This window comes from Diabrotica virgifera, chromosome 9 (genome assembly GCF_917563875.1).
Source record: "Diabrotica virgifera virgifera chromosome 9, PGI_DIABVI_V3a".
Lineage (NCBI taxonomy): Eukaryota > Metazoa > Arthropoda > Insecta > Coleoptera > Chrysomelidae > Diabrotica > Diabrotica virgifera.
The window spans coordinates 129752097-129771550 of NC_065451.1; the positions used below are offsets into that span (position 1 = coordinate 129752097).

Here is a 19454-nt window from a genome sequence, read left to right on the forward strand (position 1 = left end):
TTATTTAATTATTAATTAATATTAAATGGAAACGTTCCGGGACCTCAAATTTCTATTCTTTAAACCGGGATATTCCTATAACCGTTACTCTAATAAGCGGGTTCGACTGCACCTCGTATAAAATTAATAAAATTTGATATGATGGTTGACTCATAAATCTTAAATCATGAAGAGCTTTTTATGAAGAATAACTTTTCTTCGTCAAATTAAAAATAAAATAAGTATAAATGAAAATGTTGTTGGTATCCATAATTTGAAAAAAATCTTCAAATATTTTTTTCCATTAGAAGGATATAATTGCACATATCAGACCATAATTTTTTATTCCAAACAACATTTTATATAGTCGGTTCGCTACACTCAGACACAATTGGCTAGTGATTTTAGTAAGTAATTTTACCAATTTGGCAAAAAAATTATTTAGTAAATAGTTAAGAATTACTAAATAATTAGTAATCTACTAAATACAAATAAATTACCTACTAAAATAACTAGCCAGTTGTCTGAGTTTAGCGAACCGACTATAATAACAATTTTCATTTCATAACAAATGGATCATTCCATTTATCAGGAACTCCCATTAAAGGAGAGGCCTTTTTAAAATTGTTAATACAGTATTGCTTTCAAAATATCGTCAAATTGTATTTGAGTGTATATGAACATCGTATTTATTTTATATAATAATTAAATTCACTATCAAATGTCATTGATATTTTATTAATACTTTATTTAAAACTTAGTTTGACACTCACGAAGTGTCAAACTCAAATAATGTAAATAACCTATACTTTGCTTAACAAATTCAGATTAAAAAAACTAACCTACTTACTAGCAACGATTTCAGTTGACATTTAGTGTGTCGGCAGAAAATAAAAGGATTGTGACGTCGCATTTGAGACTTTGAGGTCGATTATCTCGAAGACCGTTAGAGATATCGAAATGCCGTTTTCAGATTTGGATTCAAAAGACAAAACATCATAAGAATCCATCGATAAATCTGATCTAAGTATTGCAGGAACGGCAACGCAATAAGACACAAACTTTGCGAATTTATAAACGAAAAGTTTTCGTTGACCAGCGGAAAATACTATTTGAGAGTGTCAAACGGGCTTCAGACGGGGAAGATCGACAATGGACCAAATATTTACAGTCAAACAGGTCTTTAGGAAATCATGGGAACACGACATTGATGTTCACAACGTGTTTTTAGACTTCAAACAGGCATAAGACTTAGTCGAAAGGAAGAGACTATACCTACTTTGGCTGAATTCGCAATACCACACAAGCTAATTAAGCTCATTAAAGACACAATGGATGAAACTCAGGCATGTGTATGAGCACAAAACCACCTGACAGACTTTTTGAAAATCTCGCAGCGATTGAAACAAGGAGATGGGCTGGCACCAACATTGTTTAACCTGACACTGGAGTATGCGGTTAGGCACATGCAGACTGGACGAGGAAACCTACTGACTAACAGAACTGTTCAACTAGCCGCTTATGCCGATGATATTATTATTATGAGTAGAACATCAACAGGAGCATAATAAACATACGCAGAGTTAAAAACGCAAACTGAAAAGGCTAGGTTTGGAAATTAACACAGAAAAAAACAAAAATAATGATACAGACTAGAAGAAATATAGTCCCATAAAACATTATACATGAAGATAACATTAAAACGGTTGGAAAGTTTACATACCTGGGAGTAGAAATATATGCCGATGGATTAGAAGATAGAGAAATACGGAGGAGAATAACACAGGCAAAGAGAGCTTATTTTGCCCTCTCCTATATATTTCGGTTTAAAATTGTCCACCGAAATACAAGGATAAGAATCTATAAAACCTTAATTCGACCAATAGCATGCTATGGCAGTGAAGCATCGGTCTTGAAAGAAACATCCAAAAACAAACTCGACACATTCGAAGGTAAAGTACTGAGGAGAAAACTAGGACCTGTGAATTTGATACAACAACCAGCTTTATCAACTTTATAAGGAAACGCCTGTCAAACTTCATCAGAATACAAAGATTTCAATGGGCCGGACATGTGATAAGAATGGTAGAGGTTAGGCTACCAAAAAGAGCACTGAACGCTTGGATGCAGGGAAAGAGACCAGTTGGAAAGCCAAGAAAGCGCTGGCAAGACACAGTAAGCAGCGATGCACAAACATTTTTAGGAGTCCATATATGGAGGGGAGCAGCGACAGATAAACCAGGCTGGAGGCGAGAAATAAAGGAGGCCAAGGCTCAATTTGGGCTGTAGTGCCGTAGAAGAAGAAGAACGGGATGGGAGGATGAACTTCCTTTTTGCACACTGTTGTGGGTTGTAAAATATGATAATATTGCATCTTTTAGTGCCAGCCGTTCCTGTTTTCTTGATTTTTGTTTTTTTTTTCGTTTTTCACTGCCACTTAAATGTGTGTAACACATGATAATAACGAAACGATTACTTAGTTAAGAAAAATAAGTGTTCAAAGAAATTTAATAAAACGACTAGGTACTGATTAATGAATAGATTATTTAAGCTAACTTAAAAAAACAGGACTTAAAACTAATACAAGCAATCAATACTTTATCTTTGCAAAAAACGGCATCAAACATCAAACTATATATTAAATTTAAAAGGGCATTTTGAATAAAAGTATTATGACAAATACGTGACTATACCTCTTGTAAATCGTACCTCTTGTTAATTCTTCGGAGGGGTGTTTAAATTTTGCTTATTTTTAAAATGCAGACAAGGCAATCTACCTACTCTTATTGCAGTTTTATGACAAGAATGGTTCATGGTTTATGAATATAACTCTAACCAAATTTGTTATCATTTCCTGTCCGTAAAATTAAATAATTTTGAAAATTTAATTTGTTTTTTTTTCAATAAAAGTATTCTTTTGGTGATCTTTTCGGGCCCCATTAAAATGCGGGCCCGAGTCAGGGGCCTCATGGGCCTAGTGGTAAAATATGCCCTGTTTGTATATATTTTTTTACAAATCGTATCTTTACAAATGAAATTATTAATAGTTATCTTCCAAATACTTCTACAAAAGGGTATCTCAAATGATTTAAACATGTGTGCATATCTACTTGTTGAAGGACTTTCAACTGAAAGAAAAAAATAATATTATAGTTTATACAATAATTCATTTTACGTAAAATAATTTTTATTAATTATAATATATTTTCAGTAGGGGTTATTTACTTGGTGTTACATTCATTTGCTTCCATACACCACTAACTGTGTTACTTGTTCTCTAATAACAAATACTTGTTGAACTCACCATGTAAATGTAAGCTAGGAATTGCTTTTGGATATAATCTATGACTTCATGATACAATGCAAACTGATCTTCAAATCACATTCGTTTTGTTTCAAAAACTGTATTTGAATCAACGAACTGTCAACACTGATGGAATGGCCCCGTCCCATTCCAACAGTGAAGCGAGATAGGCGCCAACATACAAGAGAGAGGTTCTAGAACTTCTAGAGAGACATAAGAGAGACAGAGAATTTGTCAGGTAAAATTTGCTACAACTACAACGTACCTGACTAGTGTTTGTTTACGAAAGATGGCGATTATCTTCCCTCCTTTACCTGATTATCTTCTATCTCATCCTGGCGCCATTAAATTTGCTTTATGGCGATTCCATCAGTGTTGACAGTTCGTTGATTTGAATCCATTTTATCTAAATCAGGATTTTTTATCAAATAACAATCAAATAAACATTACTGACATAAAGGCATACTGACAATGATGACAAATGACAATTGACAAATTATAATGACACTCAGACTCAGTGATATAGAAGAAATCTTCACTCCAGTGCATAGCGACATCTGAAATGAATCGGTACTCCAAATGACATTTAGTTTAGGATGACCTTGAGATACCTGCGTGAAACATCTAAGAGACTTAAGTGATCTGTGAGGTGTCTGTGATCCTGACATCCTGTCATTCTCGCCAAAGAGATTCTGTCTAAAGTACCGACTACGGTTCTGAAGGAAACGTATAAGTGTTTGCATACTGAGCTGACTCTACATTCTCCTCTTTTTAAGTGAGGTATAACATAACTTAACAACTATAGTCGGACAAGTAAATTGGCTTTTTAATGTTCCTTTTAGGCCTCAATAACAGATCAGGTTCCTGTACAGGTAAGTGTCCACTTTGGACATCACTTTTATTTGGTGAATCATCGACCCCACAACTCTGGCTCCCATGTATAGCCTCTAAAGTATCAGACGAATTATTTATATTCCCATTATAATTTTCTTTGTGGGTCGAGAAGTCTGGGGTTGCTAAGTCGCTGCCGTCAACAAATTTCTTAGGAATTAACTGGTGACTGGTATCAGGAGTATAGTAAGGTGCCTGGACCAAATGCCATCTGTTACGTCTGAATTGACCACTATTAGTTTGAACAACATAAGAGTGTTATTCTTCACAAATTTCAATTACCTTTCCATATTGTCTAATATCAATAACCCAGACAGAATCGCCCACATCTAAAGGTTGCATATCCTTGGCTCGGTGTCTACTATTATAATTATCTGCTTGTTTTTCCTTATTTTCCCTTTCTGTTAATGACACTCCCCCTTAACAACCGATTGTTCCAAATTTAATGACAACTGTGGTAGATTAGTTCTTAATTTTCTAAAGAAAGCAGCTCTGCTGGTGAAAGTCCACACCTTAAATGTGTAGCCCTATAGGCTAAGAGCGCTAAAAATACATCTTCACTATTTTTTTTTTGATTAGTTCTTTAGCAGTCTTAACTGCCCGTTCAACTAATCCATTGCTCTGTGCAAAGTATGGACTACTAGTTATTAATTATATATACAGGGTGAAAGAATTGGTAAATAAAATAATATGAAAAAAAAATTTTTATGAAACGCTTTTCTTCAGTTAGAATAGAATAGAATAGAAATATGCTTTATTGTCATGAAAAATTGTACAATTTTATCGACAAAGCTTATAAAAAGTCAAGACAACAAAACAATAACAATCCAATTTACTAAGATTACATAAATCGTTAATATATTTACAATAATAACAATAATAATGAAGTTAAACAGAAGTAGTCAATTGCAAAATTTAAGTAAATTGCAAATGCATAGTCTACCTAGTAATTAATAAGTTTAAAAGTTAAGCTGCTGCATATGACACCCAAATATAGACAAAAAAAATAATAATAAAAATACTACTTGTGCAAAGGTTACTGTAATTTCTTAGTTATTAATTAAGAAAATCTTCTACTGAATAATATGGTCTTTCAGATAGGTAGGCTTTTGTCAGTTTACGGAATTTGGGGAAAGATGCTGCAGATTTAAGTTGTAGAGGGAGATGGTTGTAAAGTTTTTTTGCGGAATATAATATAGATTTCTTTACTAACTCAGAGGATGGGGTCGGCATATAGACGTCAAACGTAGAATTTCTCGTGAAGTAGTCATGATTAGGTCTTGGTGGAAAGACATGTAGATGTTTACGAATTAAGCAAACAGTTTCTAAAATATACAAAGATGGAAGGGTTAAAATTCTGTGATCTTTGAAGTAACTTCTGCAATGTGTTGTTCTTCTGAGGCCAACCAGATATCTAATTGCTCTTTTTTGTAATTTGAAAATAACATCGAATTGGGCAGCTGTACCAGAACCCCAAAAAGGAAGACCATAACGAAGATGTGACTCGAACAAAGAAAAATATGTTATTTTGGAAGATGCTAAATTGAGTTCATTCGAAACAGATCTTATAGCATAGCAAGCTGAGGATAGTTTCTTCCTTAACAAATCGATATGGTGGGACCATTTAAGGTTGCTGTCTAAAAAAATACCAAGAAATTTCACAGAATCAACGGTACTGATCTGGCTGTTATTAAGAGGTAAGGGTTGAAGGACTCCTTTATAAGGCAATGCTACTGTTTTATCTACGTTAAACGAGAGTAAATTAGAGTCAGACCAGGTTTTTATTGTAAGTAGATCAGAAGTTATAGTAGCGTGAAGAGTTGCAATATTTGAGTTGCTCCAAGTGATACTGGTATCATCAGCAAAAAGAAAGATTTTTCCATCCATTTTTAAACTAGTGATGTCATTAATAAAGATAAGGAAAAGTAGAGGACCCAATACTGAACCTTGAGGTACCCCACATACAATGTTTTTGAGACTAGAGTCTGTATCATTTGCTCTAACCAGTTGTTTCCTATCATCCAAGTAAGATTGGAACCAATCTAAAGAAATACCTCGAATTCCGTAGAAATTTAGTTTTCTTATCAAAATGTTATGATTAACACAATCAAAAGCTTTGGCGTAGTCACAAAAAACGGTGGCAGTGTAAAGATTATTGTTCAGTTCTTGATAAACCTCATGTAGTACAGAAAAGATGGCATCAGTGGTGCATTTATTATTTAAAAGGCCGAACTGATTTTGTGATAAAATGTTGTTTTCAACTAGAAAGGACAGAAGTCGGGCTTTTATGAGTCTCTCAATAATTTTGGAGAGTACCGGTAGTAGTGCAATAGGTCTATAATTGCAGGTATTAGATATTTCACCACCCTTATGAAGAGGAATAATGATGGCTGTCTTCAGGCACTCTGGAAATTTACCTTTCTCAAAGGAATCATTAATTAGTGAGATGAGGACTTCTAACACATTTTCTGGGAGATTAGAAAAAATTTTTATCGATAGACCATCAGTACTACAGGAGGATTTGCTTTTGATACTATTGATTGTTTGGATCAGTTCAGATTTATCGACTGGTTTTATAAAGAATGAATTCGAGACCTTTCTTGAATTAGGGAGATAAGCAATGGGATCTTGTTGTGGCAAAATAGTTGATGTAATATTTTTACTCACATTAACTAAGTATTCATTTAGATTTTCAAGGTCTGGAAGGGAAATTGTTTTAGCAGTGTGGGTTTTATTTCGAAGATCGTTTATTATGGACCAAGTTTCTTTTGCAACACTTTTGAGCTTCCCAAACGGTTATGGTAGTAGTCTTTTTTAGCTGATTTTATAAGTTTGAGATAGGTTGCCCTGTACTTGGTGATATATTCAGTGATAGAAACGTTGGTAGTAAATTTACTGATATAGAGAAGAGAACGCATATTCTTGGAAGATATTCGGATACCTTTAGTAGTCCAGGGTTTGCGATGTTTTGGCTTAATTGCAATTAAAGGAAATGCTTTATTGAAGATACAGACAAGCTTATCCAAAAAAGCACTGAAATTATTATCCACGTCCATAGCAGGAAAGCGCCACTCAGAGGTTAAGCATAAATTTTGGAAATTACGAAAGTTCCGTGTGGAAAAAATCCTACCTAAACGTCGGGTTTTCGAGGAGGGTTTGCTCAAGATATTAAACTTCGTATAAACTGCTTCATGATCAGATAGTCCAGCATTAATAATTGTAGAGTGGACATCAAGGGGTGAAAAATCTGAGACAGTATAATCAATTATGGTAGATGAAGTTTTTGTAATCCTTGTAGGAGAATCAACGTGCATTATTAGACCATACGATTCAAATATGTTGACCAAGGATATTTGTGTAGCACTAGCAGCAGCATAATCAATGTTAAAGTCCCCGCATAAAATTTTTCTACTTTTATGGGGCAGGTCATCTAACAAATTTAGCAGGTTCTGAAAAAATAGTTCCACGGAAGAGTTAGGTGATCTATAAATGCAAATAATATAAAGATTAAGATTCTTATTGTAAATTAACGAAAACTCAAAGAAGGCTTCACTTAGCAGAAAGTCATATTTTGTTACCGAAGAAAAATCATTGCTCGTAGATAGAATTAGGGTGCCTCCGTAAGCTGAGCTTGGACGATCATACCTAGCAATTGTGGTGTATTTTTCTACAAAAAAAGGCTCGTTGACTTCAAGCCAGTGCTCTGTAACCGCAACTACCGGGGAAAATCCTAATTCCTCTAGGAACAAAAATAATTCATCAGTTTTGTACCTTATAGAACGAATATTAATCAGAACCATGCTAAAGTTGTTATCACTAAAACAATTTGAGGATTCTAGTCCCTCAGAACACGTCGTGATGTTTAAAAATTTCGTTTTGGAGAGGCAGCAGAATAGTAATTTCGGTGACATTCCCTTGATTTCTGCAGGTGAATAATTCTTTCAGAAGTGAGAAAGGATCTGTAAGCATCAAGATCAGCTTCCACCTCATCTGGACCAATCCCATAGGCATTGTTAAATTCCAGCAGAATTCGTCGTAGATCTTTAGTCTTAGTGGGAAGTCCCTCGGAAGCCAAAAAGAGTTTAACGCTTGTATTGGTAAATCCATCGTAAAACACTGAAGCTGGTTGGTCGCGTAGATAAGCAAGATGAAGTTTAATGGCTTTTAAGATATCCGGTTCCCTTAATCTGGCTAGAAGATATCGACTATTCGATTTATTGGTTAATCTAACTCTTGGTGGGGTCAAAGGATCCAGATTTATCGAAGGTTATTCTAAAGTATCCTTCTTAATGAAATTTACAGGCGAATGGAACGGATTCTTAGATTTACAAACTTCGATGGCCTGCTTGTCTGTACGTATGTTTGTGTTTTCTACTTCATCTTTGTTCTTGCGAGAATTGGTAATTGGATTTTCCAAGGTGACAGGACTTCTGAGATTCTTCGGATTCTTATGTGACTCAGATGAAAGCGTTGGTTCAGAATTGGATGATTCTATAGACCATTTGATGTTAACACCAGGTGGCCAAATTTCCATATTAAATAATAGGTTAATAGCTGTTCTAGATTTTATACCTATTTTGAACGAAGAGCCAGTTGCTGTGTCGGCATCTTTAAGGAGTGTGTAACATCTAATGTATTCCTTAATGCCTAGCCTCTCTTTGATATAGTGCACAACTTGTATAGGGGTGTACGTTGGGGTCAAGTTACTAATAACTACAAAGTGACATTTATCTTCTGTAATTTTTGGCTTTTGCTCTGGACTTGGTTCGAGATGTCGGGGCTCTTCAGTTTGGGTACTTGCGGTGGCATAAGATGTATTTTTCTTCAATATCTCTTTTTTAGTTGGTATATTAGATAGATTTTTTGTAAGACTGCTCATTTGATTTGACATTTCACCGATATTTGAAGAGAGCCTTTCTAATCCCAACTTAATCTCAGTTGAATTTGTGTCTTGGATTTCAACCTTGATAGTCTCATCTGAAGAAGAGCCGAAAAAAACTGACGATATATTAAAAATGTCGTGTTCCATCTGCCTTACAGATTTTAAAACCTTCTCAGGATTCAGCAGGTTGTTTAGTTTGTGGATCTCGTCAATTTTTTTCGTAAGATAGTCCAGTTTTCCGTCATTTTTAGTTAATAGGTCATAAGTCTCGATGAAAACAGGCAAATTATCATTTAGTTTTTTAGTAACTTGAATTAAGGCCTCAAAGTTCTCTAAAGGTATTTGATTTTTTGATAAATTTGTAATTTTGTCATTTAAATAATTTAAACTTGGAGAGTCACATACGGTACAAAAGAATCTAAGGTGAGAAGACTTTTGGTCCAATAGAGTTTTAGTTACGAGTGACTAAAATTTAAAATATAAAAAATTCAACCAAAAAGCAAAAAATAAAAAAAAATTGAAAAAATCTAACACATTCGTCAAAGAAAAGCGTCTTCATCGAATAAACGGTTTTCGCCCCACGCTCTTCTTTAACGAATGTGTTAGATTTTTTCAATTTTTTTTTATTTTTTGCTTTTTAGTTGAATTTTTTATAATATTTTAAATTTTAGTCACTCGTAACTAAAGAAAAGCGTTTCATAAAATTTTTTTTTCATATTATTTTATTTTTTACTTTTAGTCTTTCACTTTTCAAACATTAAAATATATCGCCATGTTTATTAAAATATGTTAGATGTGCTAACATGAAAAGTAGTCAGAATCGGCAAAAAAATTGAAACTTTATTGTTTATTTATGAAGCATAACTTAAACAATTAACATAAAAAGTGAAATTATGTATAGATCATATCATTAGCTACAATCTGTAAAAGTTTCAAGTTTTTACATTGTAAAAAACAAAAGAATTTAAGCATTTTCCATAAAAACCGTTTTTTTTATTTAAACAATTAATAAACATAAAATTTTTTTTCTATTGACTATTCCTGTATTGTTCCCGCGAATGCATATGTCTACAAATTTTCATTCGTTTGCATTGGAGAAAAGGCAGTCAAATTAACGTCTAAAGATTTGACGCAAACTATTGAACTAAATAAAAGCGTTTAAAAACAACATGTTTTTACATAAAAATTAGGAAAAACACAACTTCTGGTAAATCGATTCTTCCGGTTCAAGACCTTGGTCTTACACATCAAAAAAAGAACCTATATACCAAATTTGGTTGAAATCGGACTTTTCGTTCAAAAGTTATCGTGCTATTAGTCACATATGTATAGTCGTCATTTTGAGTGCCCGCCATTTTTGTAAAAGGCAAAATCTGAGATGGCCTTATATCTAAATTTGAACCTTTATATGTGTAGTATATGTGGTCCAAATTATATGCTTGTATCATTAAATGTGCAATTGTTTGACATGTCGGTCGCACTAGTTGCAGTTGTCAGCCTTGTAGTAGTGCATCATGGCTTCATGCTCCCGAAAGGAGGAAAGTAGATTTTATCCAAAAACTAGAGTATAAAAACAGATATCAAACAAACATCAAGAAGTAAGGAAACCAAAGTTTGCCAAGTCTGCCATTCTTTTAAGAAATAATCGTCAGAAAGAGTAGCATATGACAAGAATAAATTAAATGGAATTAATATTGATACTAGTTAAAATTTGATTTACAAGTGCATATATGTAAATTAGAAAGATATACGGTCGGAAAAATCAAAGACCACATGCATTTAGAAGATGGGAGGTTAGGTACCTACCTATAAAAAAATACTAGAAAAACTGTTATAAAAAGCTAGGTATGCATGTAGGAATATAACGATTGTAATAATTAGAATTCTTAGTATTCTTACCCCAGGAGGGTGATCATCTATTAAATAAAAAATATTTATTTTTAATCTTCTTTGGCTTTTATAACTTTACCACCTCCATTTTGAGAATTGTGACACTCATTGATATGACAGCGTGAACTGTAGAAAAGTAGGATAAGCGATAAGCATGTTCCGTAATGAAATACAGATATCTAGAGAGTAAGGATATACGGAGTACGTTCAGTATGATGACTTAGATGTTAGATGAAAAGAGAGTTGCCTATAGAACGGCCGCCAAACAAGTTTTTAATGGGAAACAAGTTAAAACGAGTACAGAAGATAATGATTAATTAAATATTAAAGAAAATAAAGTAAAATAATTATTTAAAAATAAAATAGCAAAGATGTGACGTTTGTAATGTTACAAAGAAAATATAGTGTCAGATACATTTATTAGTCAGTGATTGGTAAACGTGATAGAGCATCAGTATTAGAGATCAGTTTACCTTTTTTGTAATCTACATCATAATTATAATCAATAAGTGGAATAGTCCACCTTTGAATACACCGCATAGTAGCAGAGGGGCCGGCATAGCTCAGCGGTAGGATGTCTGACTCCCATGCTGACAGGCCGGGGTTCGAGACAAAGCGCCGCGCTGGCGAGAAGAACTATCCATTTTTAGAAATGTCTATAAGTCCCAGATCGACTCAGCCTGAATAAAATGAGTACCTTGGGTAAAACCAGAGGTAATAATAGGCTGTTGAAGCGTAGCACTGGTCCTTTTACCTTCCTTGTATACCGTAGGCCCTAGATATAGCAGACTACCCTGCTATAATCCCAAAGCCGCATCAGCGGTATAAAACGGGAGACTATTATTATATAGCAGCTTAGGCAAACCCTTATTTCCTCCAAAGATAAATTTTTATAGTTCATGATCTGAAATAGTATAAAACTTTCTAGCAAATAAAAATTTATGAAACTTTTTGACACCATAAATCACAGCTAAGGCCCCACGGTCTAGGTTTGAGTATCTTTTTTCTGCATATGACAAAGTGCTGAAAGCAAATTGTATCGGTCTATCCTCCACATTTATTCTATGGCTTAACACGTCACCAACATATTCTACTGTTAAAAATATAAGCAAATATGGGTTATAATGTGTTAGTACCTGATCAGAGGTTACAAATAATTTAAAAAATCCACGAGGAAAGAGTTTTCCGGTAGTTGGCTGTATACCATATTACAAAAAACAAGTAAAATCCTTTATCAAAGGTATATTTATTAACATTCTCTAAAAAGTGCTACATCACAGAACTAGTTTTCGATCTGATAACAGATCATCATCAGTGCTGACCTAAAATAAGTATAACCTGATAAGTTAACGCAAAGTTTTTGAAATTTTGACTACGGTTTAAAAAAAAAGTTATAGGTTATACTCACAAGATGCTGACATGCTAAAAACCCTTTAAGCTTGATCCGTCATGGAAACATTGATTATAAATGTGAAATTGAACATGGATGCACAAAATATCTCATATATTCTGTTCAGAGTATCATTTGAGCCCAAATCGAGTTGTTCACATGTTGAATAGATGATGGCAACTGGCGACTGATAACGGAAATCCTGAATGATGACAGAAATGACAGTTCCACAGGAAGTTGAAAAATTTACTTATTAGTTATATAGCCACTGGTTTACTGTAAAAAAACAGTAACGATCATTATTCTATTGTGATAAATAATTAATTAAAGTAAAACTAAACTTGATGTTATAGTTATGTGTTTAGAGTTGCTGTATTAAAATGTAGTCAGGTGGTGTTTGTCCATGATGGAAGTAGGCAAACAACATCACACATAAAATCAGTAACTATGAAAATCGATAATAAATCCTTTTGTGGTTACACCTAGGATTTGGAAACGCATTTTGTGTTGATTTAAATTTCTCTGATATTGAATTTATTGAAATAGTTGGTAGTTGTTGGAATTTATGTAAATGCAAGAAAAAACCACAGTAGAGGTGATAAAAGTGTAAAAATATCTCAATTGATCCAGGGAGGATATATCATTAAAAACAAGCTCAGACTTAGGCGACTAATTCCTAAGGACCTCGCAGGCTACCCGGAAACCCTAGGGTTTGAAACCAAACCATCATAAGATGTCGCTAACGGTAGCTAAGGTGTATATGAGATACTTGAGAATGGAGCATGAACGGGCCCCAGAACGAAATAATAAGACTTATTGTTTTGGTTTTAGTATGAAAATGTGTTATCAAGTGATATGTTATGGTAATGGCAAACTGAATAGATGGGGTGAAGATGGTCATATGTATAATTAGGAGGATAGATTGCATGTAGAATGAAAATTATGATAATAGGAATGTATGTGGATTAAAATATCAGTAATTTACATGTACGTCACTGGATAGATGATAGTGGTGGATTAAAATGAAAAGAAATTCATTCTGGTTTGTACCAAATCAATTATAAGTGCATTAGTGGATGTAGAATGTGAAGGAAGCAGTAAGTGTAGAGAACGTAAATTTATGGTATTGAAGTATGGCAAATCTGATAACTAAAGAATAACAATTCCTTTGAAGATAATATAAGTAAGGTATTGAGAATGAATAAAATGGTTATTTTTTTAAAGGAAAAAGAAATGAAAAAAAAACGTGGCTACGTGACATTTTTTTATACATACCCAGTGCCTTTCAAAAAAGGATTGGAAACAAACTCTTCTTCTCACTTCACAAACCCCAAAACAAAAAAAAAACTCCTTCCAACGTAAATCAATCTTCTAATAAATTATTATTTCAACCAAAATTTCTATTCTTTAGCACTGGCCACTGGGAATCGATTTGTTTACCGAACAAAAGCGGAAGATCAAGTGACGGCCAACTGCTCTTGCCGTGATGGCAATCACCCCAGGCGGAAGCGGTTATCGCCACACGAACCAACTCATAGAACCCGAATTCACCAAAAAGGTTACCAACCTAATACCAATACCTAGTACCAATCTAGATGATCCTTCCTTCACGTCAACGCATAGTTTGTTGCATACCACTAAGTTGCTTATCTGAAATATTCGGACTTGTATATTTTCGTAACGATATAGAACGCTTATCGTTACAACACCAATTATTATTAATTTTTCAACATCCATTTTGTAACTATAATCAGCCCAACACCACAAAAATATTAAATGCAATCGACTTATGGTACGAATAGTTGCAGGAAAAACAAATTATGTTGGTCGCATCAGAAAATCGTACGAGTTCGTAGGAATTCGTAAGAAATATTTGTAAGTAATGTAACCGTGCATATAGCATTGTACGCATTTGTTTCGTTCTGATGATTTTGTACATATTCTTACGAATTCGTACGATCGGTTTTTCGTACGAACTCGCATCCAATATAACCACCGCCTAACGCAGAGCAGTTCGGGTCGGTGATCTGTCTATCTCTCTCTATCGGCGCTTAGCTTTCTCTCTCTAGCATATGATGGCCGCTGCCGCTGTACTCTGTGTCTGTATCGTTCCATTACTCCCACCTCTTGGTAGATACGCTCACACTCGTACTACAGACAAAGATAGCTATGATAAACCACTGTACTTATTATTGGCGTTACACCCCGATGAATTGAGCGGCATATAGCTAGCCTGGTCTATGGTTAATATGTCTATGATCGAGATACATAAGCTCAACCATTAATGCGCATGCTTATATGTCAAAAAGATACGTTACGTATACGTATTTAGCTGCACAAAAACCCTCTAATATTTTGCGCAGCATCCAAGAAATTCACGAAGTTCTTCAAGGTCAAATTTAACATCCAATTTTACCGTGAATCAAAAGAAAATGAAGAAATTTGAAGAAATAAGACATGAATAGAATATGTTCTATTATAGAACAAGTTCAATCAGGACCGGACTGGCTCATCAAAAAGGCGCTAATCCAATCTCTGAAGAAAGGCGCCAGACATACCCCCTTCCTAAACTTTTTAAATCAACATTTTTTGAAATCCTAGTGCATGTACAGTAAATCAATAATGCTTGTGAATTTTTTTAAGTTATATTAAGTTTACTTTTAAATAAACTTATTAAGATGTCACAAATATATAGCTTTTTCCCAGTAGGTACCCACCCTTTTAATCCGTTACACTCTTTGGTACTCACTGGAGACTCCAAACAAAATTTTGAAAGTGTGGGTAATATTTCAACTACTGCTACAAAATAATATACTACTACTACTATCCGTTTACAGAGTTCTCCGACGCCTTCTGGCTCCTAACCACCATTCTTCTCTGTTTAACCATATACCTGAATGGATTTCTCTTTCCTCTAGTGCTTTTTCAATTCCCTCCCTCCAGTTTCTTCTCAGCCTTTTTCTTTTCCTTCTCCCTTATAGAGTCCACGCCAAAATCTGTTTAGAGATCTTGTTGTATGGCATTTCCTGTAGATGACCGTACCATGTTAGTTGTTTTGTTTTTATGTCATCAACTATTGTATGTTTTGTTTAGTTGGGTTCTTTAATAAAGACTATTAAGTACTCTTGATTAAGATATCTTTATTTAGTTTGATATGATCTTACATAGCTTGTCCCGGTTCCCCGGATCAGACCTAACCTCCCTTAATCCTCATCCTTGTTCACCTATATGATATCTATCTAGGCAACCAAAGATACACTAACAGAACATCTCCCCCTTTAAGCCGTTTATATAAATTAAACAAAATATTAATACAAAACACTATACCTACTATCCTACACTAAAGATTACAATTATTGTACATGTACATAATCCTTCAAGTGAGAAGGTTTTTTTATTTCTCGTTTGGGTCTACCTGAAATAGGAATTTCAGCAATATTTCTTGGCAGTTTAGGAGTAGTCACAAATTGGGATTCATATGATACTGGTAGTGACTTAGCACCAACAGTTTCAGACACTTTCTTTGTATACTACTTTCCTGCTCGTTCTCAAAATTATTATAATTATTATGAGTGCCTACAGACTCTGTTGATACTAACGTTGGAGAAAACCGACTAGGTTTTACATAATAAGGTGCTGGTATTAAATGCCACCTATTACGGCGGTAAACCTGACCAGAATTTGATTCTATTAAATAAGATCTAGGTTGATCTAAAAGATCTACAACTTTAGCATAAATCCTAATATCAGTTACCCAAACATATTCCCCAATTGTTAGATTTTGCAATGTTCTGGTCCGATGTCTTTTGTTAAACTGTTTTGCACTGCTATCCTTAGCTCTACTCTCCCTTTCCCTTAGGAGACTCAAATCGACAGGATTATTTAAGTCACTTGGTAACAAAGGAAGAAATGACCTTATCTTTCTTCCATATAACAATTCAGCAGGTGAAAACCCACATTCTAGGGGAGTAGTTCTATAAGCTAAAAGAGCTTTATGGATGTCATCATTTTTCTTCATTAAATTTTTTGCAAACTTTACGGCAGTCTCAACAAATCCATTGGACTGTGAAAAAATAGGACTGCTGGTTATTAATTTAAAATCATACTCTTGTGAAAATTTTAGAAATTCATTTCGAAATTGTGGGCCATTATCAGATCGCACTATTTCACATATGCCATATCTAGAAAAAATTTCTTTCACCCTCTCAACTATAACTTGTTCTGTCATTTTTGTAAGTTTAAAGAATTCAAAAAACCTTGAATAATAGTCTGTAATTATTAAGTACCATGTATCATGACATTTATATAGGTCAAGAGCTGCTTTCTGCCACGGCCTATCAGGAAACTTATCAGCAATCATTGGTTCTTTAGGATTAGTTCTATTTTCAATACACTGAGGACAATTTCTAACCAGGTTCTCTATCTGTGTAGACAAACCTAGCCACCATACTGAAGTTTTAGCACGGTTTCTACATTTAACGATACCAAAATGACCTTCATGAATGAGTTTCAAAACTCGTAGTTGTTGTGCATAAGGTATCACAATGCGAGAACCTCTAAGCAAAATATCTTCTGACAATGAAAATTCAAACCGATATTGGTAAAAAGGGATTAATTCAGGATTTAATTTGTTTTTATTTGGCCATCCTTCTGCAGTGTACTGTATTATTTGAGATAAAATTTTATCTAGCTTTTGTTCCTCTTTTATTTGTTCCAGAAAATTAGAGGTAGCTGGTAGAGATTGCAGTAAAAGTTTGACATGTACCTCTGTTTCAGCCTCTAATTCCTCTGTTTCTGGTTGTACAGCACTATCAGAAAAATTCCGTGACAAAGCATCAGCGATAACTAAATCTTTGCCTGGCAAATAATGAACAATGTAATTAAAACGCATTAAACGTAACCTGAAACGTTGTAGTCTAGGTGTCAGTTCATCGATTGGTTTTGTCTGTAAAATTTGCAATAAAGGACGATGGTCTGTTTGCAATGTAACTGATGCCAAACCGATAACATATTCTGAAAACTTATCCATAGCCCATGTCAAAGCTAGTGCTTCCCTCTCAATCTGAGCATACATTTTCTCAGTATTTGTTAATAACCTTGATGCATATGCTACAATCTCAGAAGTAAACAGGAAAAGTATTCTGGGACACAGTTGATTCCAAAGGGTAGCCGCTTAAAATAGAACCTACCGAAAGGGGTAATAAATGTAGTAAAAAGTTGAGAATTTTTGGTTAATTTTATTTGGTGGAATCCATAATTAGTATCCAGTTTTGAAAAGAAATGTGAACCTGACATTTTTGCCAAAATAGTTTCAACTTTATTAATAGGATAATGTGCTCGCAAAACTGATCGATTTAATTTGGTATAATCAGCACAAAGTCGAATTTTATTATTTTTTTGCACTACTACTATTGGGCTAACCCATTCTGTGGGAAAATCTACCTGCTCTATTATATCTAAAAGTTTTAATCTATCAAGTTCCTCTTTTAAAGGTTTTAACAGAGGTATCGGAACTGTTCTGGGCACAGATTGTACATACGGTTGTACATTTTAAATTAACTTTATTTCTAATTCTGTTTTAAATTTCCCAACACTATCAAAAATTTTTAGGAAACTGAGATAAAATTTGAGTTTTTATTGATGCACTATCTGATGTTAATGGTGCGATCTGATGATGAAAAAGCTTAAGAACATTTAGTTTGACAATAGCTGTTCTTCCAAGAATAGGTTTTGCCAGATTTTTAATTATATACACCTGAGTGTCAAAATTCAAGTTATTTAATTTTAAATTAACATCCAGAGTGCCAAGGACAGACAATCGAACCCCAGATGGGCCAGTTACAATTCTTTTTGTTGGCTTAACATCTTTTAATAAATTAGGGTCCAATAATCTTTTTGGAAGACAGCTAATATCTGCACCACTATCTACTAGAAAATTTACATTTTTATTTAATTTTGACATATATATGGATGCTATCCACTCTTTAGAGTCAATATGATTTATCTGATGATCAATTTTGAGTACTGAACAAAGAAAGCTATTAGTTTCTACCTCTAATTCATCATCAGACTTATATTCTACTATATTGTACTTATTTTCTAATTCTAATAAATCAATTTTGACAGATTTGACCTTATTTGTTTTACATACGGAAGCCCAATGGCCTTTCTTCATGCATCTCTTACATGTCGATTTGTTGGCAGGACACTGCTCTCGGGAATGGAACTGTAGCCCGCAAAAACCGCACTTTTTCACAGTACCACTGGATCCCTGACTATCACTCACTTTAGATATGCTCGCACCACTTTGATTTAGTTGCACTCTACCGATATGTCTCTGGACACCTAGTAAGTCTTTATTCTGCACCGCCTGCAACTCTGCTTGCTTTGCTTCTAGTATACATTGCTGTAAAGTTAGAGTTTCTTTTAGCTGCAACTTTTCTGATGTTTTTGTGTCCAGCATGCCTACTACGATACGGTCTCGGATCAATTCCTCCTTCAGGTGCCCATAATTACAATATTCTGCTAAGGTATGTAGGCTAGTAATAAATAAGTCAATGCTTTCACCTGGTTTTTGTACTGTAGAATTGAATTTGAAACGTTCATATATAATATTACGTCTAGGGATAAAATATTTGTCAAAAGCATTTAGAACTTCCTCATAAGTATCTGGAATTTTTTGAAATGGCATCAAAATATCTTCGGATTCTTCTCCCATAAGATACAGTAGGATATCTATTTTTTGTCCTTCTGTCTTTTGAAGCTGCCCTGATACCGACATGTAGCGTTCCAGCCTCTTCCTCCATGCAGGCCAAATTGCTGGGGCCAAAAAATTGAATTTATCCGGAGGGTTAACATTCAATGGTGCTGGACTTACTATAACTTGGGTATCAGGAGTAGTATTAGTAGACATTTTCGGGTATGATTTCAACCACAATTGACCACAATGCAGTAATATTTTCTTGATTTCTTGCCCTTAACCTTGCTTTGCTACTCTTGGCATGTGCTAGTGGTTAATGGGTAATATAGTTTTATACTTAACATATACGTGCTGCACTCAACACCGCTGCCACCATGTTTAGTTGGGTTCTTAAGACTATTAAGTACTCTTGATTAAG

General features: G+C 34.2%; 1 protein-coding gene across 1 annotated transcript; it reads right to left on the reverse strand.

Annotated features, from left to right (window-relative positions):
* Window positions 1-17932: 17932 nt before the first annotated feature.
* On the reverse strand, window positions 17933-19249 carry LOC126891367 (uncharacterized). Its single transcript, XM_050660542.1, has one exon. The coding sequence runs from the start codon at window positions 19247-19249 to the stop codon at window positions 17933-17935; it is 1317 nt and encodes a 438-aa protein (XP_050516499.1).
* Window positions 19250-19454: the final 205 nt, after the last annotated feature.

Excerpts from the sequence above, each read along its gene's own strand:
- LOC126891367 (XM_050660542.1), bottom strand. The coding sequence starts at position 19,249 with ATGTCTACTAATACTACTCCTGATACCCAAGTTATAGTAAGTCCAGCA.